Source organism: Oreochromis aureus, linkage group 9 (genome assembly GCF_013358895.1).
Source record: "Oreochromis aureus strain Israel breed Guangdong linkage group 9, ZZ_aureus, whole genome shotgun sequence".
In the NCBI taxonomy this organism is placed as follows: Eukaryota; Metazoa; Chordata; class Actinopteri; order Cichliformes; family Cichlidae; genus Oreochromis; species Oreochromis aureus.
This window is the reverse complement of record NC_052950.1, coordinates 33,967,435-33,994,563: the sequence shown is the minus strand read 5'-3', so window position 1 is coordinate 33,994,563 and position 27,129 is coordinate 33,967,435. Positions and strand designations below refer to the sequence as shown.

Here is a 27,129-nt window from a genome sequence, read left to right as displayed (position 1 = left end):
CAGTTTATTAAAATCAGGCAATAACAATAACCTCTTCACTGGGGTGAAGAATCCAGCCACTGTGGCATGGAGGTACAAGAATAAATCAGTTTACACATCATATTGATATGGGCAGTGTTGGGAAGGTTACTTTTAAAATGTATTCCACTACAGAATACTGAATACATGCCCCAAAATGTATTCTGTAACGTATTCCGTTACGTTACTCAATGAGAGTAACGTATTCTGAATACTTTGGAATACTTAATATATTATCATGCTGTTTACAACTACATGAATGTCCTATTGCTGTGATTTATTACTGTTACTGAAGGTCCGCGGCTCCGAAACGTAGTAAAGGGACCTCTGGCTAATACGGTGGGTTCCCTGTCGGGCTGGTAGCCGAAAACTAGCTTTACTTTGTTATCTGGGTCAACTTTGCTTGCGGGAGACAGAGAGGCGTTGAAAGGCTGCTCCAACGGAACTTATTTGTTAGGAGGCCTGGGTCGTTGACCCAGGGTTTTTGAGTTTGTTATATTATTTATAATTTCTAGTCTTTGGTTTCTTTGAGTTCTGTCTTATGGTTTTTGTCTCTGTCGTCTCTAGTTGCTCTGTCTCCCCTGTCAGCTGTATCCCCTTGTCTAGTTCGTGTCTCTGTGTATCCTTAGTTGCTATATCCCCGTGTCCAGTCAGTCTGTGTCTGTAAGTTCAGTCTGTGTTGTGTTTCCTGTTTTACTTTGAAGGTCTCTGTCTTTCCTCAGTGTGTTCAGTTTACGCTTCTTTGTCTCGTTAGTCCTGATTTGCCCCAGCTGTGTTTCCCTCCTGTTGCCCATTCCTGATTACTCCCTCTGCGTATTTAAGCCCTGTGTTTTCCTGTGCTCTCTGTCGCGTTCTACCGTTTACTTAGCTGTGTGTTCTGTTAGTCCTCTGGTTTAAGTTTATTTTGATTTTTCCAGTCATGTTATGTTACCCCTTTTGAGTTCAGTATTAAAGCTGTTTTGAGTTCACCTTTGGTCTCCGGAGTCTGCACCTTGGGTCCTATTCCTGTCTGCACACAGCCTGCACCTAACAGAAGAACGCGACCAGAAAATGGACCCCGCAGACTCTTTTTCCTCAGAGGACAACGCTGAGATGGAGCGAATGGTGAGCCTGCTTGACCGCATTGCCCAGTCACAGGATTTACGGACTATGGCAGTCGGGTTAAGTGCAGTGGATGCCATCATTCGGCATAACCCTCAGCTTTGTCAGTTTGCCAAAGATACTAAGTTGGATCGCACCATTGCTGCCTGGAGAGAGCAAGTCAAGGCTAGTGAGCTTGCCCTCTCTCTCACTAACTCTTCCTCTTCGCTGCCCCACTCCCCACCTGCCTCAACACTGCCACGGACTTCCTCTCCCTCGCCACACCATCCGGGACCTCGTTCGCCTGCCTTTTTCCTGGCAGCTATGTGGTCGGAGGATGAGGAGGTGGTCTCCATGTCTCCACCAGTTCCTGTTCCCTCATCCCGGAGGAAACGGCGCCCTCGCCCTCGCCACCGCCACTCCTCTCCTCCGTCGCCTGTTCTGCAGCCTGTTCCCGCTGGAGGGTCCGAGGGGCCCGTCCAGCCTCCTGTTCCCGCTGGAGGGTCCGAGGGGCCCATCCAGCCTCCTGTTCCCGCTGGAGGGTCCGAGGCCCGTCCAGTTTCGTCTGCCTCGCCTGGAGGGTCCGAGGGGCCCGCCCAGCTTCGTCTGCCTCGCCTGGAGGGTCCGAGGGGCCCGTCCAGCCTTCTGTTCCCGCTGGGGGTTCTGGAGAACCCCACCAGCCTTTGTTTGCCTCCGCTGGGGGCTCCGAGGGGCCCGTCCAGCCTTCTGTTCCCGCTGGAGGGTCCGAGGGCCCCGTCCAGCCACCTGTCTCCGCTGGAGGGTCCGAGGGCCCCGTCCAGCCACCTGTCTCCGCTGGAGGGTCCGAGGGCCCCGTCCAGCCACAGCCACCTGTCTCCGCTGGAGGGTCGAGGGGCCCGCCCAGCCACAGCCACCTGTCTCCGCTGGAGGTCCGAGGGGCCCGCCCAGCCACAGCCACCTGTCTCGCCGCTGAGGGTCCGAGGGGCCCGCCCAGCCACAGCCACCTGTCTCCGCTGGAGGGTCCGAGGGGCCCGTCCAGCCACAGCCACCTGTCTCCGCTGGAGGGTCCGAGGAGCCCGTCCAGCCACAGCCACCTGTCTCCGCTGGAGGGTCCGAGGAGCCCGTTCAGCCTCCTGCCTCGTCGGCTGGGGGTCTTGGAGGACCCAGCCAACACATCCTCATCTCTATTGACCGTTCCGGGGAGACCGTTCAGCCACCACCTACGTTGCCGCCTGCAGCGCCCACATCGTTGCTTGCAGCATCCCCGCCTGCGGCAGCTTCATCCACGCCGCCAGCAGCTTCAGCTCCGCCGTCGCCGGGTCCAGCTTCAGTGTCGCCTGCAGTGCCACCGCCTGCGGCTCCCACACCGTCGCCTGCAGTGCCACCGCCTGCGGCTCCCACGCCGTCGCCTGCAGTGCTACCGCCTGCGGCTCCCACGCCGTCGCCTGCAGTGCCACCACCTGTTTCGTCGCCTGCAGCTTCGTCCCTCGCCTGGTCCGGCTTCAGCTTCAGCCGTCTCTCCTGGTCCAGCTTCAGCCTCGTCGCCTGGTCCAGCCCCAGCTTCAGCGCCTGCAGCGCCTACGCCGTCGCCTGGTCCAGCCCCAGCTTCAGCGTCGCCTGCAGTGCCACCACCTGCGGCTCCCACGCCGTTACCTGCAGTGCCACCACCTGCGGCTCCCACGCCGTCGCCTGCATCGCCACCATCTGTTTTGTCGCCTCTGGCTTCTGCTTCACCGTCGCCTGGTCCAGCTCTGGCTTCTGCCTCGCCGTCGCCTGATCCGGCTTCGGCTTCAGCTCCGCCTGTCCGTCCTGCACGTCCTGCACGTCCTGTCCGGCCTGTCCGGCCTGTCCGGCCTGTCCGTCCTGCACGTCCTGTCCGGCCTGTCCGTCCTGCACGTCCTGTCCGGCCGCTTTCCGGGCCAATGATTGGGCGTCCTCGCCGTCGTGGACGGCCTCCTGACCTGCTCCGTCGCCGCCGGTGCCTCCCGCCCGCCCGGCCTCCTGACCTGCTCCGTCGCCGCCGGTGCCTCCCGCCCGGCCGGCCTCCTGACCTGCTCCGTCGCCGCCGGTGCCTCCCGGCCGGCCGGCCTCCTGACCTGCTCCGTCGCCGCCGGTGCCTCCCGCCCGGCTGGCCTCCTGACCTGCTCCGTCGCCGCTGGTGCCTCCCGCCCGGCCGGCCCCCTGAACTGTTTTCTGGGCTCTTGGGCCGTCGGCCTCCTGACCTCCTTCGCCTGGGTCGCCGCTGCTGCCCTCTGCGTGGCCGGCCTCCGGACCTTCTTCGCTTGCCTTGCCGCCGTTGCTTTTCGCATGGCCGGCCTCCTGAACTACCCAGGTTTGGACTTTGGTGCCGTCAGCCTCCGGGCCGGCCCCCTGAACTTTTTTTTGGAACTGTCGTGTGCCTGGTTTTGTTTGGTTGTTTTCTGGGCTCCAGTGTTTTCCGTTTTGGTTTTGGGGTTGTGTTTGGTTTGTTTCGAGCCCTCCGTCCTGTTTCCCCCACCGCCCGCCCTGGTTGGGTTGTTTTTCGTTTTTGGTGGTTCTGGTTTGGGCTGTCTGGAAGCCAGCCCTTAAGGGGGGGGTACTGTTAGGAGGCCTGGGTCGTTGACCCAGGGTTTTTGAGTTTGTTATATTATTTATAATTTCTAGTCTTTGGTTTCTTTGAGTTCTGTCTTATGGTTTTTGTCTCTGTCGTCTCTAGTTGCTCTGTCTCCCCTGTCAGCTGTATCCCCTTGTCTAGTTCGTGTCTCTGTGTATCCTTAGTTGCTATATCCCCGTGTCCAGTCAGTCTGTGTCTGTAAGTTCAGTCTGTGTTGTGTTTCCTGTTTTACTTTGAAGGTCTCTGTCTTTTCTCAGTGTGTTCAGTTTACGCTTCTTTGTCTCGTTAGTCCTGATTTGCCCCAGCTGTGTTTCCCTCCTGTTGCCCATTCCCTGATTACTCCCTCTGCGTATTTAAGCCCTGTGTTTTCCTGTGCTCTCTGTCGCGTTCTACCGTTTACTTAGCTGTGTGTTCTGTTAGTCCTCTGGTTTAAGTTTATTTTGATTTTTTCCAGTCATGTTATGTTACCCCTTTTTGAGTTCAGTATTAAAGCTGTTTTGAGTTCACCTTTGGTCTCCGGAGTCTGCACCTTGGGTCCTATTCCTGTCTGCACACAGCCTGCACCTAACATTATTTTTTCCGGAGGAAAACATGAACACAGTGTACAGTTGAGTCTTAATAGCTTACTTACAAATGGGCTCCTCAGGCACTCTTCTTGGCTGCTGTGGTTATTATTATATTTACATGCTTCCAGCTCCCGTTTTTGCTCCGTGACAGCTCGGACTTTTCCTTTCTCTCCCTCCCTCGCTCACAGACACATAACGGGTATGGTAGTCCATTCTCCCTGCAGCACGGACTACACTGCCCATCAGGCTACATGCTTTAGAGCTATGCCTGTAGCATTCTGCCTTTTAGCTTAGCACAACAACAACAACAAAAGCGCTCTCTCACCCAGGAAACACGCAGAGAGAGCGTCACCCTGTAACCATGGCAACCGTAACGCTGCCGCCTGGAACAACAGAACGTAGCTGTCAAACAAACCCAAACAGTCCTGACCCGCGACAATATGAAACAAGGAAGTACCGCCGTGTAATCCATTTATTTCAACAAAGTAACTGTATTCTGAATACCACCTTTTTAAACGGTAACTGTAACGGAATACAGTTACTCATATTTTGTATTCTGAATACATAACGGCGGTACATGTATTCCGTTACTCCCCAACACTGGATACGGGTACGGTTTATTAACCCTCATGCTGTACAGAACCTGTGGTGTCCAGATTGTAGATGGATTTAGGGATAGATATTTGATGGCACCTGTGTGCTGCTTGCTGTCCGCTGTTACCTGCTTTGTTTTTGCTAGCTTTGTTTACATCTGTTTTCTTCAAAAATGTCTGTACACTTCTGGTTTATGACTTCCAATCACTCCTAAATATCAGAGTCATTGTTGTAGAGCAATCCTGACTGGCCCAAGGACGTTAATATTTTCATATCCCACCTGTGTTAGAGACTGTACCACTGTTCCTCCGGTGCGATCCACAAAAATTTCATGGCTGCTTCACCAACGGCTAATCCTTACGCTCTTCTGAACAAATTTGTCCCGGATATCAAGTTGTTCATCTCCGGGCGATCCCTGGAATTGGTGCACCTATTGGAATTGGCTAGCAACCCTGTGTTAGCTAGATTGGCTTAATGCGAGGTGCTAAAAAATATAAAACCTTTATTTTGAATGACTTCTTCACCACTCATCGCTTTAATTTTCTTCTGGTGACAGAAACTTGGCTAAACTTGGGTGAGTTAAGCTCGCTTTCGGAAGTTGTCCCTCCAGGCTGTGACTATCTGAAGTTGCCATGGACTACTGGCCAGTAGGGCTCGCTGTAGTTAATAAAACTGTTTCAACTGTCAGCATTGGAATGGTTTCAATCTTACATGTCTAAGCAAAGTTCTTCTGCTAGATTAGGGGATACATTGTCCTCAAAAACCTCAATTTTTTTGTGGGGTCCCCCAGGGGTCCATTCTTGGCCCAGTTCTCTTTTCAATGTATATGCTCCCTATGCACTGATTTTTTTAAAAACATGGCATCTCACACCATTGTTATGCAGACAACTCACAGATTTACCTGCCACTGAAACATAAATCTGTGAGACCTTTGAAGGGATTGCTGGATTGTTTGGATGTTGTTAAGGTGTGGATGGCTTTAAACGTTCTCAGCTTACATGAACAGAAAACAGAGATCATTGTGTTTGGTCCCTATGACCACTACGACTTTGGCCCCTTAGGAATTTATTTTAACCCTAGGACACTATCGCTGGGTGATTCTCACCCGAGCAAATACATTTACATGATTTCTCTCTCCTGCAGCTGTTAGTGTGTCGAGGAGATTGTGCCTTCACCTGGGAAGTCTCAAATGTCCCAGGAATGGGTGGGCGTCTTTTTTTTTTTTTTTTTTAGGAATTTTTGGTTCTTGAATTCCAGATTTTTCTGTAATTTTGGAGCATTATTTTAGCATCCCCCATGACACTTTTTTCATTTTGTTAGACATGGCACAGTTGAAAGTAAAAGCTGACCACTCTGATTTGTCATGTGTTTGATATATTTTGATGACGAGTACTTTTTGTTGGTCATATTATATCGGGTAAAAATCACCCGGCATTAGTGATTGCGTTACTATTTATAGTGATAGTTGTCTAGGGTTAAAATAGCCCTTGCGAGGAACCTAGGAGTGATTTATGATAGTAAACATATTAAACATATTAAGAGACCAGTTTCTTTCATCTTCAGCTACTTGCAAAAGTGAAGCCTCTGTTTTAGAGACTCTGAGATAGCTATCCATGCCTTCATTTCATCTCAAGTGGACTTTTGTAATAGTCTTTACTCTGGTGTTTTTTTCCACTCTTTTTGCCCGTGTTTGGATCCTTTGTTTACAGTAGGGATCAGCTGTTGGCGCCACATCCCGCAGCATTGCTGCCAGTGGACAGACACGACATTCCCAGCGAGCTGAGAAGGAAAAGACGTGGGTGTCTTGCTGGCAGGTAGTGGTGTGCGATACTGCATATTTTGGTATCGATCCGATACCAAGTAAATTCGGACCAGTATCGCCGATACCAATACCGATACGATACTTTTCAACAAATAAGGTGGATGCCTCATTAATTTGCTAAATCGCAATTAATTTTCATGACCTTGAGTGTTTTTTGTGATGTTTCCTTTGGTATTATTAATTAGTTAAAACCCAGGACATAATTAGGAGAAATAATTTATTTATAATTAAATAAAAAATGTTTTATTATTGTGGCAGGTCGTGGTCTGCGATGCCGCTGCAGGTGAGATGGACCTTCACTGCATCTACAATGATGCCTCACCGGCTTAAAACCTGTGCGCTGCTTGTGCTGTTGTTGTTTTTGGTGTTGATGTGTACAGCTGGCAGCAGGAGGCCTGCAGCCGTTGAATGTAGGCTACTGTTACACTGTGATCACTGTAAGGGTGGACAGCAGCTCGGGATGAGCCGGAGGCTGGCGCGCCAGCGGGACCTGCCAAGCTGGAGACAGAGGTCGAGGTGCGCGGGGGTCCTGCCACGCCTGAGAGCGGCATGCTGTCCACACGCAGGCTGCATGGTCCTGTGTGCCGGCCGTCTGCCCAGCTGCCTGTGAGCCTCAGCTCACTTCCACGCCTGCTGCGCCGCCGCTGCTTGCCATATGGGTGACCATCAGGCTAGCTCCAGGGCTTCCACTGGAGGCGCGGGCAACCACCAGAGTGGACACTTCCCCATCGCTGGGCTGGGGCATGGGGTGCCGATGGTCCGGGCCGATTCCCTCGCCTGCTCACAGGGTGAGGTGAAGCGGGCGAGGGGGGTAAGTGGCAGGGCGTGTTCTGCGATGCCGCTGCAGGTTTGGTGGTGGTGATGTGTACAGCTGCCAGCGGGAGAGCTGAAGCCGTTGAATGAACTGTTACAGCAACCGTGTGATTATTGTAAGAATAAATTATGCTGGGAAGCATGAAAATGCCATCGGGTCTGCCGTGGTGGCGATCTTTTTTTTTTTCTTTTTTTTTTTTAAATCTTAAGTGCAGGCAAACCAGTAAACAAATTAAAACAAATACTGTTGATAAACTATAATACAAAAATTACAATTAAAATTCTCAACAACAAAAACAACAAAACAAAAATATAATTAATATGTAAACAACTTAACAACCCCTAAAGTGTCTAAGTCATGTGATGTGTCAGTGCAACACCGAAACATAAGAGAGGGAGAGAGGGAGCAAAGTGCTCTCCGCTGACACAGGAGCGGTGAGTCCAGCGACCTGGTTGTTTCGTTTTTGTCGAAAGCACAGCATAGCAAACAAGCAGAACTCAAAGTAAAGAATCGATCTCACCAGGCTAGTATCGATCCGATACCGATGCCGACTTGGAATCAATACTATCGATATTTGGATCGATCCGCCCACCACTACTGGCAGGGAGCGCTGTCGGCAGAGAAGGAGACGTGCTATAGACCATCTCTCCCTTCTGTAATCATTGGAAACGTAAGATCTTTACCCAATAAGATAGATTAGCTCACATCGCTAACCTGGTCACAGAGGGGATACCGGCAATGTAGCATCATGATGCTAATGGATTCCTGGCTAACACCGCTAACTCCGGACACGAGCGTGACGCTACCGGGATTCCAGCTACCGCGAGCGGACAGGACAAGAGACAGCAGTGAGAGGAAAGGACAGGGCTGGCAGTGTTTGTGAACGACAGATGGTGTAATCCCAGGCACATCACTGCTGCAGAGTGGTTCTTTTACAGAGACATTGAGCCTTTAGCCGTTTAATATCAGGAGACTTTAATCATGTCTCTCTGAAGTCCACACTGCCCACCTTCACACAATATGTGACATGCTCAACCAGAGACAAAAAAACACTGGACTTACTGTACATCAGTGCAGAAGAGGCATACAGTTCATCACCTCTCCCTCCCCTGGGCAGATCTGATCACAACCTGGTGCACCTTGTCCCTGTGTATAAGCCCTTAGTGCACAGGGAGCCACCAGCCACCCGCACAGTGCAGAGATGGTCAGAGGAGAGCGAGGAGGCTCTTAAGGACTGTTTTGAGTCTACTGTGTGGGAGGTGATGTGTGACGACCACGGAGAGGACATCGACAGCCTGGTGACATGCATTACAACAAAACAATGTTGCTGAAGTCTGGAGAGGCCTTAGATCCATCCTGCTCACTCCTCCCCACCCCCAACAACAGCATCCAATACACACTTAACACAAGGCTCCAGCCTGCCTCTCTCAACCACCCAGGTTAGGAGGGAAGTGAGGAGGATTAAAGCCAGTAAAGCTGCAGGTCTAGATGGCATCAGCTCAAGGGTTGTCATGTCCTGCGCAGACCAACTGTGTGGGGTGATGGAGCGCCTCTTCAACCTGAGCCTGAGGCAGCTCTGGAAAACCTCCTGTGTTGTACCAGTGCCAAAGACTTCACTCCCCAAGGACTTCAACAGCTATGGGCCGGTGTCTCTGACATCCCACCTGATGAAGACCCTGCAGCGGCTGGTCCTGGCTCAGCTTCGGCGCCTGGTGACCTCATCACTGGACCCACTTCAGTTTGCCTACCAGCAAAAACTGGTTTGTAAAAATGCTGCAACTTCAGTGGTGTGGAACTGATTTAGCTTTGTTCCGTCTAATACACAACAAAGCACTATTTTTGGTAGAGCATGCTAGCGGGCCTCCCATCCACTCCATGACATGCTGGTCAGTCACAGGAGCACGTTCAGTGAGAGACTGAGATTACCGAAAAGCACCACTGAACGACACAGGAAATCATTCCTGCCTGTGGCCATCTCCCTGTACAACTCATCCACTTAACACACTATTTACTGCAACAGCTACACGTTTCTTTTTCAGCTATTTATTAATACGTGACGTTATGTTTATATATGCCTGTATATATTGTGCTATCCTTAGTTAGTGTATTGTTTGTCTTTGTTAATTGTGCAAATTCCCTGCTGACTCGGCCTCGGTATGTCTAGAGGCAAGAATCAAGTGCACCCAAATGAACGCATCAGTGATCATGTGCACATCACGCAGAGGGAGAGTGAGAGACGAAAGGCGCAGCGGCAGAGCACGGCAGTTGTAACGCAGTTTGTGTGATTCCGTGTGCGTTAATGAAACTGTAAGTGTTATTACCTTTGACAGGTTAACTGGTACGATAATAGTAATAGTTGTTTGTGCATGTTGAAGCTAAAGTTATGCCCCGGTACACTGATATCACGTTAGTAGGTTTATTTAATTATTTAGTTAATTTGCACTAAGTTAATACCAGTGGCCAGAATCTCCTCCAACGATTACATCCCGCGGTTAAAGGATTGTTCTGTTTTTTATTGTTTAGTTTAACTGTTGTTAGCTTGCCACATCCTTGCCTTGGTACTAGCAACTGGAAAGATATGTGCTATTTAGCCAACTTCTGGTCTTAGGGTGACCCCTTGTGGACATGGTAAAATATTGCTGTGTCTGAGTAGATGATGTGTTCTGATTGTTGCTTAGTTATCTTTGACCCTGCTAATTATAGTATTGCCTGTTTCTGTTTCCAGAAAACCATGCTTTAGTCACCAATACTGCATCTGCCACAATTATAAGTGCATATCTGGCTGTACCACAGTTAAATTTATCATGGCAAGCCCTGCTGTAACCAGTTCTTCTGAGAAGCTTCATTAAAGACAGTGAACTGAAAACTCCTGGACTGCTGCAGTCTTTCTGACCGAAGACTTAGGCCAGACTCGTATACACAGCCCTTCCCGTATACATATACATATATACATATATATATATATATATAAACTAACACCCAGCACGCCCCTACGGGCGGTTTATCCTTCAAGCTCGGGTCCTCTACCAGAGGCCTGGGAGCTTGAGGGTCCTGCGCAGTATCTTAGCTGTTCCCAGGACTGCGCTCTTCTGGACAGAGATCTCCGATGTTCTTCCCGGGATCTGCTGGAGCCACTCGCATAGCTTGGGAGTCACCGCACCTAGTGCTCCGATTACCACGGGGACCACCGTTACCTTCACCCTCCACATCCTCTCGAGCTCTCGCCGTCTATATATATATATATAGATATATATATATACACACATATATATATCTATATCTATATATAGATATATATCTATATATATATAGATATATATATATATATATATAGATATATATATACACATATATATATATATATATATATACACATATATATCTATATATATATATATCTATATATATATATATATATATATATATATATATATGTATATTCTACATTAATGTTTGTTTATAATGGAGCACTGTAACAAAAAAATAATTAAAAAAAGATTTCCCCTAGGGATCAATAAAGTATTCTGATTCTGATTATTACCGTGTTTTTTTGAAAATACGGCACACTTAAAATCAATCCCTTGATTTTTCTGAAAATCGACAGTGCCACTTATAATCCCGTGTGCCTTATGTATGAATTCTGGTTGTGTTTACTGACCTTGAAACGATTTTATGTGGTACGCAGCACTCGAAAATGTTTTAGTACGACTTTGCTCAGCTACGAACCCGAACCGCTGGATGGATTATTGGAGCATTACGGCTATCGTAGGCAGCAGCCTCGCGGGGTGATACAAACTGTGCTTCAACATAATATTACCGTATTGTGTGTGTATAACCTCCTTTTAAGTTTTGTGGATATAATACATGGTTATGCTGAAGATATGTCAGCCAATTTCCACTGGAAATGCCTTTTGGTTAAACTGTCAGCAAGGAACCGTTCTGGCACTGTTCCTCTTCACCATCTACACTGCAGACTTCTCCCACAACTCCACCCAGTGCTTCCTGCAGAAGTTCTCTGACGACTCTGCAATAGTCGGCCTCATCACTGATGGGGCACAAAAGTACATCATCTTTAAATCACTACTCAAAACTCATCTATTTAGAATTGCATACACCTGGTCTGTCTTAGGCCATTTTTACCTTGCTCAGTTTTTATATTTGCTTTTATACTTTTATGACTGTTTATGTCTCAATTTTATCTACCATGTTTGCTATATATACATTTTTCTTATGTTTTTTTATGGTATTGTTTACGTGTTACTGTAAGTTGACTTTGACGGTCTGAAAGGCGCCTATAAATAAAATGTATTATTATTATTACAGAGAACTGACCCGAGGCTTTGTGGACTGGTGCCAGCAGAACTACCTCCAGATCAACACTAGTAAAACCAAGGAGCTGCTGGTAGACTTCCACAGGCACAAACATCCCCCACTGCAACCACTGAGGTCCAAGGTGTTGACATTGAGACAGTGGACAGCTACAGGTACCTTGGTGTTCATCTGAACTAAACTGGACTGGAATCATAACTCACGACACCCTCTACAGGAAAGGGCAGAGCAGGCTGTACCTGCTGCGGAGACTCAGGTCTTTTGGAGTGGAAGGTCCACTCCTGAAGATCTTCTATGACTCTGTGGTGGCCTCAACCATCTTTTACGGTGTGGCCTGCTGGGGCGGCAGCATCTCTGCCAGGGACAGTAAGAGACAGAACAGGCTGATCAGAAGGGCCAGCTCTGTTCTAGGATGCCCTCTGGACCCAGTAGTGGTGGTGAGTGACAGGACAATGGTGGCTAAGCTCTCATCCCTGTTGGACAACATCTCCCACCCCTTGCAGGAGACTCTGACAGCACTGAGCAGCTCCTTCAGTAGCAGGCTGCGGCACCCACGATGTGGGACGGAGAGATTTTGCAGGTCTTTCCTCTCCACTGCTGTCAGACTCCACAACAAAGACTTCAACTGATCAAACACACACAAACCCACACATGTGCAATAACACTAATGTGCAATACTCTTTCTGGCATTGTTGTATTATACTCAATTGTAAATAGCATTTGTATTTCATTTTATTCTATTGTGTATCTTATGGATATATTATTCCAGTGTTTTTTCTCAAATTTTTCTATGCAACTTTGCACTGTCCACTGCTGAAACAAAACAAATTTCCCACACGTGGGACTACTAAGGTTATCTTATGCAACCGAGACTAGATATCTCCCATACTGGCATCCTTACACTGGCTGCCAGTTAGGTTTTGAATTCATTTTAAGATTTTATTATGTGTTTTCGAAGCGTTGCATGGGTTAGCACCCTCAAACCTTTCTGAGCTTTTAAATTGGTTCACTCCTGCAAGATCACTGAAGTCTGTGGATCAGATGCTCTTACCTGTCCCAAGGTCCAGATTAAACACAGAGGATAAGAAAGGTCTGGCCTCTCTTATCTGGTAACAAAATAGATTTCTTTTTGTTTTGTGAAGCTACAAACTGATGAACTAGATTACTGGTAGAATGACGTATAAATGAAACATGGTTTGCCCTCTTATGCATATTGCATTGATGTATCATGACTAGTGATGTGCGATACCACTGATTTCCTTTCTGATCCGATACCAAGTAAAATTCAGGGTGGTATCGACGATACTGAACCGATACCGATACTTTGTACAAAAACTTATTTTATTTATTGTATCTAATTTTATCATCATCATGATTACAGGACATCAGACTACTTGTTCTTATCACATAATAAAGCCGAATTCATCATGGCTCCTTTAAGTTCAATAATTGCTATGTCCTCTGTCTCATGTAATTAGGAGCTGGTGTGTAGGAGCCATTTTTCTTATTTCCCTGTCTTTATCATCACTAGAGGGTTGTATTTCATTTTATGTACTGGTTATGGCAGAGGTAGGTACGGGGTTATTTAAGGTCAAGGGTAATTCTGTCCAGGTGTTGCTGATGAGAAGGGGCAAACCATTTCCTACTGTGCTTAATCTAGTTACTTGTCTGTGTTTAAATGGAAATTTAAATGGACGTTGCAAAGGAAATAAATGTACCTTTAGGCCCCCTCCTTGATTCAGAGTCTTTCCCTTTTGACGTAAATGGTCTCCTTGACTCTGGTCTCAAACCAGCGTTCCTCCCTGTCCAAGATCTGTACCTGTATTCCTCGAGGACAGGCAGGTCCATAGACCTGGAGACCGTACTTGGGTTCAACTTCCAGTGAAACTGAGGCCACAGCTCAGGACAATATAAGATTGAAAAATGCTGCCTGGTCTAATGGGTCTCAATCTCTGCAATGTTCAGCTTTCAGAACATCCCACCTTGTATGAGGAAAACGTTGATGAACTTGAATGAAACCACAACTTTAAAAAATGAATTCCCAAAATTAATTGTTTCAACATCTTAAACACAAAATCACAAGTTTTAATACCTACAGCAAGTTAAAGGAAAAATAAAAGATTTTAAAGCTCTTTCAACCTTTTTTCTCAAATATAAAACAGCAGATGGCACTTATATGCATCTTTTATGGGATTGTCTAAAAATGTCTAAATTCTGGCTCTGCATCAACAAGAAAATGAACTTGATACTAAACTGTAAGATCTGTAAAGATCCGGGTCAATTCTTACCAAAGTTGCTGCCTCTGAATAAAAATCTGGACAAAAAGAGATCCTCGTTATTAAATAAGCTTATGTTTAATGTCAGGAGATGTGTGATTGAACTGGATTACGGAGCAGCCCCCCTACTGTAACTCAGTGTTACAAGGAAATTTTTAATAACTTTCAGGTCAGATTTTTAATAAGCTGCAGGAACCCTGTTCAGTGTGAGGGGAGAACAGCCAAGTCTCCTCCTCTGATAAACCTCCATCTGTGCCACTGAACACAGTTCATCTCACTCTGACTGTAAACATGTTTCCATTTGTCACTTCAGTCTTTATTCTGAAATATAGGAAATGAAATCACAGCTCAAACTTCTTCATCCAAATGCTGGAACAAAGCAAACCACTCGACATGAGCTCTGAAGCAGAACAGTTTAGAAAGCTTAAAATGGAACTAGAGAACCATTTTCATTCATAGTTGCCTCATCAGATCTTTACAGGAGATTCAAACTGAACTCTGTGGAGCCTGATCTCAAGGGATTTGAGTCTGACCTTGAAACCAGAAGAGGACCTTTCTGTCTCTTACACTGATGTTTGCACAGAGCAGATAATGAAGTGAATGTTTTGGCACATTGGTAACAGTGAAACAGTTTATTAGTAACGTGGGATCGTTTGTGTTTGGAGTATGAACTGAGATTCCTGAAGCTCTTGTCACACTGGTCACAGCTGTAGTTTCCTTCCATGTGTGTATGTTCATGGCGGCTCAGAGGATCTGATCGTGAGAAGCTTTTGTCACAGTGTCTGCACTTGTATGGTTTCTCTCCTGTGTGGACTCGTTTGTGTGTTTTAGGCCCACTTGCAGTAATGAAAGATGACCCACACTGATCACAGACGTACTTTTTAACCCCACTGTGAATGAGTTCATGTCGTTTTAATCCACTTAACGTGGTGAAGCTTCTCCCACATTCTTTGCAGTAGTTCAGTTTGTCTCCAGTGTGTTTATGTTGATGTATTTTTAGGGTTTCTTGGTAACTGAAAGTTTTTCCACAAAGGTCACAGCGAAAGTCTTTTTCACCTCAACAGTGATGACAGGGTTGAGAACTGGATCCATCTGTGTCGCTCTGCTTCTAAACAAAGACACAAAGACAGTGTAAGTCAGTCCTTCAACATTTTTATCCTGAACGTCGCCTGAAATAAAGAGCATCTCTGCAGACGTCCAATTACATTTTACTGTTTCAGTTAAAAAACTCCGTTTACTGGGCTACAATAACTGCAATACTACCACCATAATACTACAATAGTTGTTTCATGTTACAGCAACATCTGACTGACACTAAAGTACTTCTTTGCTAATATTTGCAGAGTACCAACACAGTGTTAAACTACTAATGTAACACTGCAGTAAAACTAATTTAATATGCATTAATAACCCTGTAACTGTGCAGTTATAACACTCCGCTGACTGGGACACAGGAATAACACTACTACCCCATGACACAGCAATTATAATATTAAATTAGTATTTTTGACACTTATGTCTAAGAGTACTAAAGTTATAAATAAGCATTGATACTACTGCTACAATACCATTGTTATAGCTACTTTTCCATGCAGTAGAATTGCTAACATGCTAACACAGTTTAATGAGGAGAGTTGTTCCAAACAGTCAGGCTAAAATGACAAGATAAAAATATAAATACATACCTCACAGTAACTGCACTTGTAGAGTCTCTTTCTGGTGTGGATCTGTTGGTGTAGTCTCAGGTGACGTGGAGCTTTAAAAGTCTTCTCACACAGGTCACATTTATAAGGTCTCTCCTCAGTGTGGGTAAACATGTGTTGTTGTAACTGTGCGTCTGTTGTAAAATGTTTGCCACACTGATCACAGCAGTACACATCATGTCCGGTGTGAATGCGTAGGTGTGCATTTCGGTACCCTATCCGGCTGAAGGTTTTTCCACAAATGTCACAGCTGTATGCCTTAATTCCAGAGTGGGTAACTAGATGACTCTGTAAGCTGCTACTGTGAGTAAAAGCTCTGCCACACTGATCACAGCTGTACGCTTTAACTCCACTGTGGATGAGTTGGTGTGTTTTTAGGGAACCCTTCAGGGTAAAAGTCTTTCCACACATGTCACAGCTGAACGGTCTCTCTCCAGTGTGGATGACCTGATGACGGTTTAGTGAAGTCTTATCAATAAAACCCATCCCACACTCGTCACAGGTGTGTTTTTTCTCTCCCTTTCTTCTGTGAGGTTTGTCGGCCTCCTGAGAGCGCTGACTTCTCTCTCCATGTTGGTCCTGCAGTGACAGAGATACAAACAGAGGCAGTGAGTGAAATGCAGTCGTGGAACAAACTGAACCTTCAAACTCCCTCCATTAACACTAGTTTTAAACCTGAAGGTGGAGTGTGGCACCAAACACCTTACAGGTCTCTTATCTCCACCTGCTGGTAGTAAAAACACATTACATCATACCTGGTGTTAAAAATAACTCATGACTTTTTAAACACTCTAAAATCATTTTTTCCTGATTTTCCTTAATTTTACTCTGCACATTTAAAAAAAGGACTTTCTCCTCATTACATTTTCAAAACAGTCTTTTTACTTTTGGTTGGAGGAATTTGAGGGGAGTTATTTCATCACTAAGGGCATCAAACATCAAACCAATTTGAGCTTGAAAAGTAACACATGAAAGACAATCCTGATCGTGTACTAATCACCAGGGTATGAAACATAAAAAGAGATGAAAGAGGCAAAACTGTGAGTCATAGTCAGGAGTTAAAGTGAGACGTTGTTCTTCTTTCCTTTTTGCACAGCACCTGAACAAACAGGTAATTTCAAATGCAGCGTTTCTATCAACAAACATCAGCAAACACACAAACTGTTTGTGTGCAGTTTGTCTCACAGTGTGTTGCTCACTAAAGGTCCAGCTGCTGTACATCACAGGGAGAAAAGAAAGAGAGCTAACTTCACTCAGAGATGGAGAAAGATAAGACACACAGGACAGGAGAGGAAGAAGAGAGGTTAGATTTAAAGGGAAGGACTGCTCAGTGGGATTTGATCAACTGCAGATTAAAGCTTACATGTAAGTCCTCATGTGTTGAAATCAGATATTGGGTCTGTAGTAGAGATGGCACGATACCACTTTTTTATGTCCGATACTGATATCATAAATTTGGATATCTGCCGATACCGATATGAATCCGATATAGTGTGTTTTTAATCAATAAAACTCTTTTTTAAATATCTTGCTGATTTTTGTATAAGTTCATACTCAAGTAAAAAAAACAACAACAAAACAAAACAAAACAAAACACTAAAGCTATTCTGTTATACCTGTATGCAAAAAATACACTGCATCCAAAATATTTCATAGTTCAGCAATACTGATCAGTCTAATAAACGTAAACCTGCACCATCCTCCCTATTCCGGTATTTTAAAGAGTAAGTAACCTAACTAATAGAGTTCTAAAACTCCCATCAAAAAAAAAGAAAAGAAAGGGAACCACCCACCCTCCACCTCATGATGCTTGCACGGAAATCAATTATTTCTCAAGAACAATTAAATAGATTCCTCATCTTTCTTCAACAGAACTGCAGACTGCACAGATGGTACCTTCCAAAAGGATAAAGTACTATAGCTTACTTGGGTATATTAGACTTAATAGTTACTATATACAGTAATGAACTTCTATACATTTTACATCAGATTAAAACTTTGGGTGTAAGATTTGGATAATTATTTATTAAAAGCTAGACATTTTAAATGAGAATAAGGAAGAAAAGTATGTCTTTGTGCCCCCTTTTCCCTGTTAATGCCCTGTCGGGCCCCCTGGCTAAACTTTACTAGATCCGCCCCTGCACAGTAACCAGCCGTCAGCTACATAGAAAAGGATCCTGGTGTAGAACGTAAATAAATTCTAACAACAGCTTATCACGCTTAAATGTGCTGCAGTTGTTCAGCCGCTGGTTTCCTCTTTCTGGCGCGAAGTGGGCGATAAACAAGCAAGAGAGACGGACTTGCGACAGAAAAGCCAATCAGCTGATCATTAATCAGTTTCATGATTGAAGTAGCAGCAGGAGAGGGAGGGAGAGAGAAGAGGCAGTCACTCCATATATCGGTTGTTAAGCTTAACATGGGAACGCTTTACAAACATTCAGAGATGAACTTACACACTTGCTGTACTTCTCTCTGGGATAACTTCCTCGGAGATGAAATGCTGGTTTGGTAGCGAGGCTCCAAATACACACAGCCGCTCTATCACGTGACGCATACTGCCGCCACGTGCTACGATTATGAGCAGAGTTACACCATGTCGCAAGTTTTGTGAGGTGTTTTTTTGATATTCAATGGATCGGATTACATTTTTTATTGCTCTCTGATATCAGATCCGGTAATCTAAGTCAGTATCGGACCGATACCGATATGTAATATCGGATCGGTCCATCTTTAGTCTGTACATATGACATTATGGGTTTTTTTCATTTTGTGAAACTTGCTGCAAAACAACCTGAGGCAGATTAACTGTGCCTCAGATTCAGCCTTTTCCATGCAGTACAATTGCTAACATGCTAACATAGTTTAATGAGCAGAGTTGTTCCAAACAGTCAGGCTAAAATGACAAGATAAAAATATAAATACATACCTCACAGTAACTGCGCTTAGAGAGTCTCTTTCTGGTGTGGATCTGTTGGTGTCGTCTCAGGTAACGTGGAGCTTTAAACATCTTCTCACACAGGTCACATTTACAAGGTCTCTCCTCAGTGTGGGTAAACATGTGGCTTTGTAACTGTGTGTCTGTTATAAACTCTTTGCCACACTGATCACAGCAGTACACATCATGTCTGGTGTGAATGCGTAGGTGTCTATTTCTGCTCTCAATCCGGCTGAAGGTTTTTCCACAAATGTCACAGCTGTATGCCTTAATTCCAGAGTGGGTAACTAGATGCTTCTGTAAGTAGCTACTGTGAGTAAAAGCTCTGCCACACTGATCACAGCTGTACGCTTTAACTCCACTGTGGATGAGTTGGTGTCTTTTTAGGGAACCCTTCCTGGAAAAAGTCTTTCCACACATGTCACAGCTGAACGGTCTCTCTCCAGTGTGGATGACCTGATGACGGTTTAGTGAAGTCTTATCAATAAAACCCATCCCACACTCGTCACAGGTGTATGTTTTATGTCCCTTTCTTCTGTGAGGTTTGTCGGCCTCCTGAGAGCGCTGACTTCTCGCTCCATGTTGGTCCTGCAGTGACAGAGATACAAACAGAGGCAGTGAGTGAAATGAAGTCGTGGAACAAACTGAACCTTCAAACTCCCTCCATTAACACTAGTTTTAAACCTGAAGGTGGAGTGTGGCACCAAACACCTTACAGGTCTCTTATCCCCACCTGCTGGTAGTTCTAACACATTACATCATACCCTGTGTTAAAAATAATTCATGACTTTTTAAACACTCTAAAATCATTTTTTCCTTATTTTACTTACTTTTACTCCGCACATTTAAAAAAAGGACTTTCTCCTCATTACATTTTCAAAACAGTCTTTTTACTTTTGGTTGGAGGAATTTGAGGGGAGTTATTTCATCACTAAGGGCATCAAACATCAAACCGATTTGAGCCTGAAATGCAACACATGAAAGACAATCCTGATCGTGTACTAATCACCAGGGTATGAAACATAAAAAGAGATGAAAGAGGCAAAACTGTGAGTCATAGTCAGGAGTTAAAGTGAGACGTTGTTCTTCTTTCTTTTTTGCACAGCACCTGAACAAACAGGTAATTTCAAATGCAGCGTTTCTATCAACAAACATCAGCAAACACACAAACTGTTTGTGTGCAGTTTTGTCTCACAGTGTGTTGCTGGCTAAAGGTCCAGCTGCTGTACATCACAGGGAGAGAAAAGAAAGAGAGCTAACTTCACTCAGAGATGGAGAAAGATAAGACACACAGGACAGGAGAGGAAGAAGAGAGGTTAGATTTAAAGGGAAGGACTGCTCAGTGGGATTTGATCAACTGCAGATTAAAGCTTACATGTAAGTCATGTGTTGAAATCAGATATTGGGTCTGTACATGTGACATCATGTTTTTTCAGATTGTGAAACATGCTGCAAAACAATCTGAGGCAGATTAACTGTGATTTAAAGACTGCATGAAGATCCTCTGCAGGTTAGTGCAGGATAAACAGGTTAGTCTGCTGAACTGTGATGGATTTAAAGTAAAGAACAGTGTGTGACTGGTGCACAGTGACTGTGGTGCTCATGTCAGAGTTAGATTACATCAAGTGGAGCAGAGATTCATTTAAACTGAAGCTCATGATGCTGACATTCATTCACTGAGTTCCACCTTCATACCAACAGTATAGTGTCTAATATAAAGACAGTGTACTGTCAGTGTAGAGGATGGAAATCAGCCAGGGCAGCTCATGAAACATCTGCTGACATCTGGTTGAATTCAGTTGTGTACATCCACAGAGAGCAGCAGGTCAGCTGATCACAGCCTGTACTTTAAGAAAATCTACTGGAGCTCTCAATAGAAATTATTGTGAGCTGTGATTCTTTTCCCCACGCTGAGCCACTACAGCTGATTTTAGGGTTCCCACCTGCTCAATCCCACTTTAACCTCTTCCCTGCTCATGTTCCTGTTTAGAGGCAAAGTCACCCTCTACAGTGTAGGCAACAGAAAATACACATATGTTTTATTTTCCTTCATTTTCTACTAACTGTGTCAAACAGAGTACCTTTATTAGAAATAGGTCTGTGAAGGTTCTCAGTCATCCAGGTCATCGTAGTCAAAGGAGTTTGCAAAGAAAAGCGTCTGGACTTCTTTAAGTTGCTTGAAGACGTTTCACCTCTCATCCGAGAAGCTTCTTCAGTTCTAAGGTCAAATGGCCGAGAGTCCCAGATTTAAACCCAGTGGGAGTATCCCCCCCAAGGAGGGACAAAGGACCCCCTGGTGATCCTCTAATCACATGCGCCAAGGTGTGAAAGCGGGTGTGGGACCTAATCTGCCAGGGTTTCGGGTGAGCTCATTGTGAAACCTGGCCCCACCTTGTCATGTGAATTCCTGAGGTCAGATGGCCCAGGATGTGAGTGGGCGTTAAGGCGTCTGGGGAGGGAACTCAAAACTGGATTATAGATGGCAGACAGTTGGTGTCGTAAACCACCGCCTCTGTTCAAAGATGGTCGCTCACAGTGGACATAGATGGCCTCTTTCACTCCTCTTTCAAACCATCTGTCCTCTCTGTCCAATATGTGAACACTGGCATCCTCGAAAGAGTGACCTTTGTCATTAAGATGCAGATGGACTGCTGAGTCTTGTCCTGTGGAGGTGGCTCTTCTATGTTGTGCCGTGCGCTTGTGAAGTGGCTGTTTGGTCTCTCCAATGTAGAGGTCTGGGCATTCCTCGCTGCACTGTACAGCATACACCACGTTGTTCAGTCTGTGTTTTGGAGTTTTGTCTTTCGGGTGAACCAGTTTGTGTCTGAGTGTGTTGCTCAGAAAAAAAGAAAAAAGAAGGAACACACACATGTAAAGGAAGCACTCAAAACATGTGGTTATCCTAACTCGGCGTTCATAAAGTCAGCAAAGATGCACAGAAAAGAAGATCAGACACCAGCGAGGGAGGATAAGAAAGACAGACGCAACAACGTTGTCATCCCCTATGTAGCCGGTGTATCAGAGAAACTCAGGAGAGTTTTCTCCAAGCACACGACATCCCAGTGTACTTCAGACCCAGCAACACACTCAGACACAAACTGGTTCACCCGAAAGACAAAACTCCAAAACACAGACTGAACAACGTGGTGTATGCTGTACAGTGCAGCGAGGAATGCCCAGACCTCTACATTGGAGAGACCAAACAGCCACTTCACAAGCGTATGGCACAACATAGAAGAGCCACCTCCACAGGACAAGACTCAGCAGTCCATCTGCATCTTAATGACAAAGGTCACTCTTTCGAGGATGCCAATGTTCACATATTGGACAGAGAGGACAGATGGTTTGAAAGAGGAGTGAAAGAGGCCATCTATGTCCACTGTGGCGACCATCTTTGAACAGAGGCGGTGGTTTACGACACCAACTGTCTGCCATCTATAATCCAGTTTTGAGTTCCCTCCCAGACGCCTTAACGCCCACTCACATCCTGGGCCATCTGACCTCAGGAATTCACATGACAAGGTGGGGCCAGGTTTCACAATGAGCGCACCCGAAACCCTGGCTGATTAGGTCCCACACCCGCTTTCACACCTTGGCGCATGTGATTAGAGGATCACCAGGGGGTCCTTTGTCCCTCTTTGGGGGGATACTCCCACTGGGTTTAAATCTGGGACTCTCGGCCATTTGACCTTAGAACTGAAGAAGCTTCTCGGATGAGAGGTGAAATGTCTTCAAGCAACTTAAAGAAGTCCAGACGCTTTTCTTTGCAAACTCCTTTGACTTTATTAGAAATAAAAAGTTTGTACTTCATTTACTAATCTTATTTTGATATTACATTAATAGAGCACAAGGTTCAGTTAGCTTTGGATAAAAATAGGTGGTAAAAAAGTTCATCAAGGAGCTACTTTTACTTTTTTACTGACAGGACATTTACGAGCCTGTACTTTTTCACTTTAGCTTGAGTAAGGAAGGTGAATGAATACTTTTACTGAAGTATTTTTAACACTAATATCTGTACTCCTACTTAAGTATAGAGTAAATGTACTTTTGCTTCCTCTGATTATTTCTATAACATTATTTATATCAGTGACGGCCAAATGAAGTTTTCTGAAACACTGAAGCTTGTATTGAAAAAGGTTCATTACTCAAAGCTTTTAAACACAGTCCTCTTTAGTGACATCTCCTGGCCAAAAATATGAAGAACAGCTTGAATCTACAAATTATTTTTTTGGGTGATGAAAAAACTGTTAGGTTTAATGTATGTGTTACAGGTTGCCATTTAAAAAGCTTGAATGCTTCTGTTTGCTATCTGGGTAACCTACGCATATGACTACGTGCATGACATTGATAAGGGGAACAAGCAGCCTTGAGAAGAACAGATTCTACCAACAACAATCTGGGAGAGCTGCACTCCCATCAGATAACCACACACAATGTATAATCATGCTTGCACAGCACAATCACTTTGTAATAGGGCTGCCACGATTAGTCGACTAGTCACGATTACGTCGACTATCAAAATCGTCGACAACTGATTTAATAGTTGACGCGTTGTTTGAAGCTTTGTAAGATCACAAAAGACGCAGGAATAAGTAGTAGGATTTAAGAGTGTAATAACGGACTGAAACAGAAGATGACAGCACTGCATGTACAAGGATGCCAGCTACCGTTAAACTCCAAAGAAGAAGAAGTAGCTCTGTCCCAGAATTCGTAGCGTAGACCAGCTCAGTTTCCAACAATGGCGGCAGCTAGTTAGTTTCAATATTACTCTTATTATTCTTTCTGGGTCACAAAATAAACGTTTAACATATTTTCAGGCGAGAATGTAACTGTGTAAACCTCAAATATCTGCTCAGTTTATCAAGACACCACATATTTTCAAAAGCGCTCCAACGTTTTTGGAGACGTCTGTTACCCACTAGCTCGATAGCTAGCCGGGGACAAGGCTCACTAGAGCCCGTGAGAACACCGGAGTCCTGGCAAATCGTTTTCAAACCCACTTTTGCTACTCAGGTTAAATGTATATAAGTCACTTAGGTAACTAGAAATTTCATTGTTTGGCTTTCTTTTAGTATTTTATTTGTTCCTGAGTAAATTGGTTTGGCTGAGATTAAAGTTATAGTTTTTACACAGCCGAATAAACGTCAAGCAGACAACTGATTATCAGAAGCGTGAGATGCTCGAGAATATACTCCGGTGTCCTGTTATATTTTAGATAGCAAGGAGTTTATTAAACTTCACCGAAACAATCTGCAAGTTTCATTACAGACCCTAAACACTTCAAGCTGTAAGCTAATGATAGTTATATAAGAGCAGATGCATGCTGGTGCAATAAGCTGTATGTTTTACTTCCAATGGATGCATGATCCGATTAGTCGACTAAGCGCAAAAATAATCGATGACTAGTCGACTATCAAAATAATCGTTTGTGGCAGCCATACTTTGTAACCAGTTATAGTAGTTTCTCATAGGTAATACAGCAACAAGCTTTATGAATATTCATGTGTGTAACCAATAAAAACAACCTGCAGGGGGAAAGCAAGTTGAAGTGGGTTGGAGACAACTGCTTCCCCCTCGCGAGTGAAAAGTGAGCTCTGTGTGACCTCGTTCCTGAGTGAGTTTCTGTTTATCCGGCAGTATCAGGGGTGAAACTGTTATGTCCATTTGAATATTAATAATTTTGATGAATAAACCTTCCTTATTTTAACATGTGCTGTGCTGTGGTCTCTAAAGAACAACATAATATACAACACAGTCATATAACAGGTTGGGAGTATGAGAGTTTTAGACGTGACTGATTATTTGGTGAAACTGTGATATTTTCCTCACCTTCTGTGTTGAGCTCATTGTTTCCTCTGTAGTGACTCAGCTGAGTCCAGATGGCTGAAAATGTTCCTCTGCTGCTCAGTCAGACTCTTCTCCTCCTGCTGATCAGCTGGGACACAAAACAGATCTTTGTTAGGCTCCACACTGCACTGAAGAGTCAAAGTGTCTCATATGTTCATCTGACAACACAAAGTACAAATTTCACTCTGATTGCTTGTAGAAATCTTGTGAGACGTGTTGTGCTGCAAAGTGAGGGAACTCTCTCACTCACTTATACTTCAGGAGGAACTTTGTGACATTGGCTCTAATATTCTAAGCAGCCCTTTACTATGACAGGGCCAGAAAGTCATATTTGAAGGTTTGGGAGAAGGACCATGTTAAAGGTGGATTGGGGTTTATACACTTTGTTATGATACAGGTAAGGCTGTAAGAGCCTGAGAAGGTGTCCTGAATGAACCTCTAAAACCAGTTTTCAGCTAACGACTCTGCTTCAGTCTGGAAAACAGCAACTACAAGTTTAAAGACTCCATCAACAATTCACACCCAGCCAACAGCCTGAACAGCTCCTCCTGTGGTTTCCACAAACAGGGACAGACCTGTTACTCCCCCACCCCACACTTTCAATTCCTTCAGCCCCCCAGTCCCACCACCTCCACTATTCCCCCAACAACCACTGATTAAAGCTCATTGATCAAATGCTGTGATTGCAGCAACTCACTCACTGTGAACAGTAATCATGGCCATTGATTAATGAGTTTTGATCAGTGGTTTCAGTGTTTTCCTTCCTGCTTTGACTGCAGCTGTGTTTGACACAGGAAGACATTATTACATTCTTCACGATTATACTTTATTCTTTTTGGGGGAAGTGCAGCTTTAAACCTTCACATGATTCAAGTCAACCCTACAAATCAATCTGAATGATCACAAGTGGGACAAACTTCTGTTGATATAATAAAATAAAACCCAACATTCAATCCACAACATAATTAAAAACATGATTCTTCCAAATCACCAAGAGCTGCACATTAACCACTGTGAGATTATTATTCTATCATAGAGCTAGGCGATATATTGAGTTTTTTAAAAATATCGATATATTTTTATACGAGATATAAGATGTGACAATATCCTTCATAGCGATATAGTCTATGTTACGTTATAATTATAGTTGCGGAGCCGCAAGTTTGCCTCTCTTTCGTCCACTTTTGTCTCTATGCAACGTTACTCGACCTCGCCTCTCCTTCACTGAACACAACTCCCCCTCCTCCCCCATCGCTTCACCTGCAGGCAGCGACAAGATGGACACGGCAAATCTCCGTTAATGAGTTACTGCGCATCCCCCCGTGCGTGGGGCTGGACGGTGTCAACGTGTTAACGAGCTAGCCACGCTAACGAGCTAGCTACGCTAACGCCATGCACGGCCTGAAATCCTTTCATTTTCTCAAAAGTTGACTGCGCGCCTTTTGTATGAATTCTGGTTGTGCTTGATGACCGCGAACCGGTTTTATGTGATACACAGCGCTCAGCAATCTGTCAATAAATGTTTTAGTTCGACTTTGGTAAGCTACGGAGCTGCACCGCTTGATGGATTGTCGGAGCATTACGGCTACTGAGGAGCCTCGCGGAGTGATACGTACTGTGCTTCAACGTAATATTACCGTATTGTGTGTGTATAAGGACCATAAATGGCACCTGTTCAGAGACATGGTTACGAAGCGGATTTCAAACTCCAGGCTGTCAGTCACGCAGTAGAAGTTGGGAACAGAGCAGCTGTGAAATCTGTCTGTGTTATTATGCTCAGCGTCTTTTAGTTTACATTTTGACTGCACAATTGTGAGCTCTTTGTTATGCACAAAACAACATAGTTTTCTTTTATTTAGAGCATCATTATTTAATAAATGCTCATAATTTATTTTTGAGTAGTTTTTTTTTCATGTACATCTATGCTGTATGTTAATAAAAGTGCCTGTGTGACATCTGGGACACAGCTTTGACTAAGAACTCTCTTTTTGTTCTTACTTTATGGCTTTAAAAAAATATCGAGATATGAATTTTGGGTCATATCGCCCAGCTCTATTCTATCATATGTTATCCTATGCCTGTAATCGAAATGAGTGAATACTGCTGTAAGCTGCATCATACTTCTTATTATAGAGAGTATAATTAGTATGTAGCCGTAGTTCTAGTTTGCATTATACTGGTGAATTAAAACGAATGTGAGAATCATTAGATTTATCAGATAGGTTTGTATTATCCTATACGGTTATTACACTGTCTCATGACAGTTCATACTGCCGAGTTAGGAATAGAGCAGGGCGATATGGCCAAAAATATTTATCACAATATATATTTGAAAATTTGCGATAACGATATAACTGACAATATAATTGATGCGAGACAAAATACAACTCCACAACATTACTAGCGCAAAAAGACAAACTTCCATTTATTTTCACTCAAACAAGCAGCTGGTTTTTATGTGCATTGAAGCTATATAAAAATTTAACAGTGCAAATGCAAATTCCTTGCTGAAAGCATAACCATGTATAATATCCACTGAAGTTAAAAAGAGGTGCTTTGCAACATTAAACTGC

General features: G+C 44.5%; 1 protein-coding gene across 2 annotated transcripts; it reads right to left on the bottom strand.

Moving 5' to 3' along the window:
• Nucleotides 1-12,400: 12,400 nt before the first annotated feature.
• On the bottom strand, nt 12,401-24,571 carry LOC120441686 (zinc finger protein 184-like). 2 transcript variants are annotated; one of them, XM_039616938.1, is made up of 4 exons: nt 24,539-24,571; nt 18,701-19,297; nt 15,757-16,353; nt 12,401-15,179 (listed from the first exon to the last, which is right to left on the bottom strand). In XM_039616938.1, the coding sequence occupies exons 1-4, from the start codon at nt 24,554-24,556 to the stop codon at nt 15,129-15,131; spliced, it is 1,263 nt and encodes a 420-aa protein (XP_039472872.1). In that variant the 5' UTR covers nt 24,557-24,571; the 3' UTR covers nt 12,401-15,128. The 2 variants fall into 2 exon arrangements, with proteins under 2 accessions (XP_039472872.1, XP_039472873.1); XM_039616939.1 differs by having other exon boundaries at nt 12,401-15,176.
• Nucleotides 24,572-27,129: the final 2,558 nt, after the last annotated feature.

Excerpts from the sequence above, each read along its gene's own strand:
- LOC120441686 (XM_039616938.1), bottom strand. Across the intron at positions 16,354-18,700 it reads CTAAGCGCAGTTACTGTGAG|GACCAACATGGAGAGAGAAG; the intron begins GTATGTATTTAT and ends CTGTCACTGCAG. Across the intron at positions 15,180-15,756 it reads ACAAGTGCAGTTACTGTGAG|AAGCAGAGCGACACAGATGG; the intron begins GTATGTATTTAT and ends GTCTTTGTTTAG.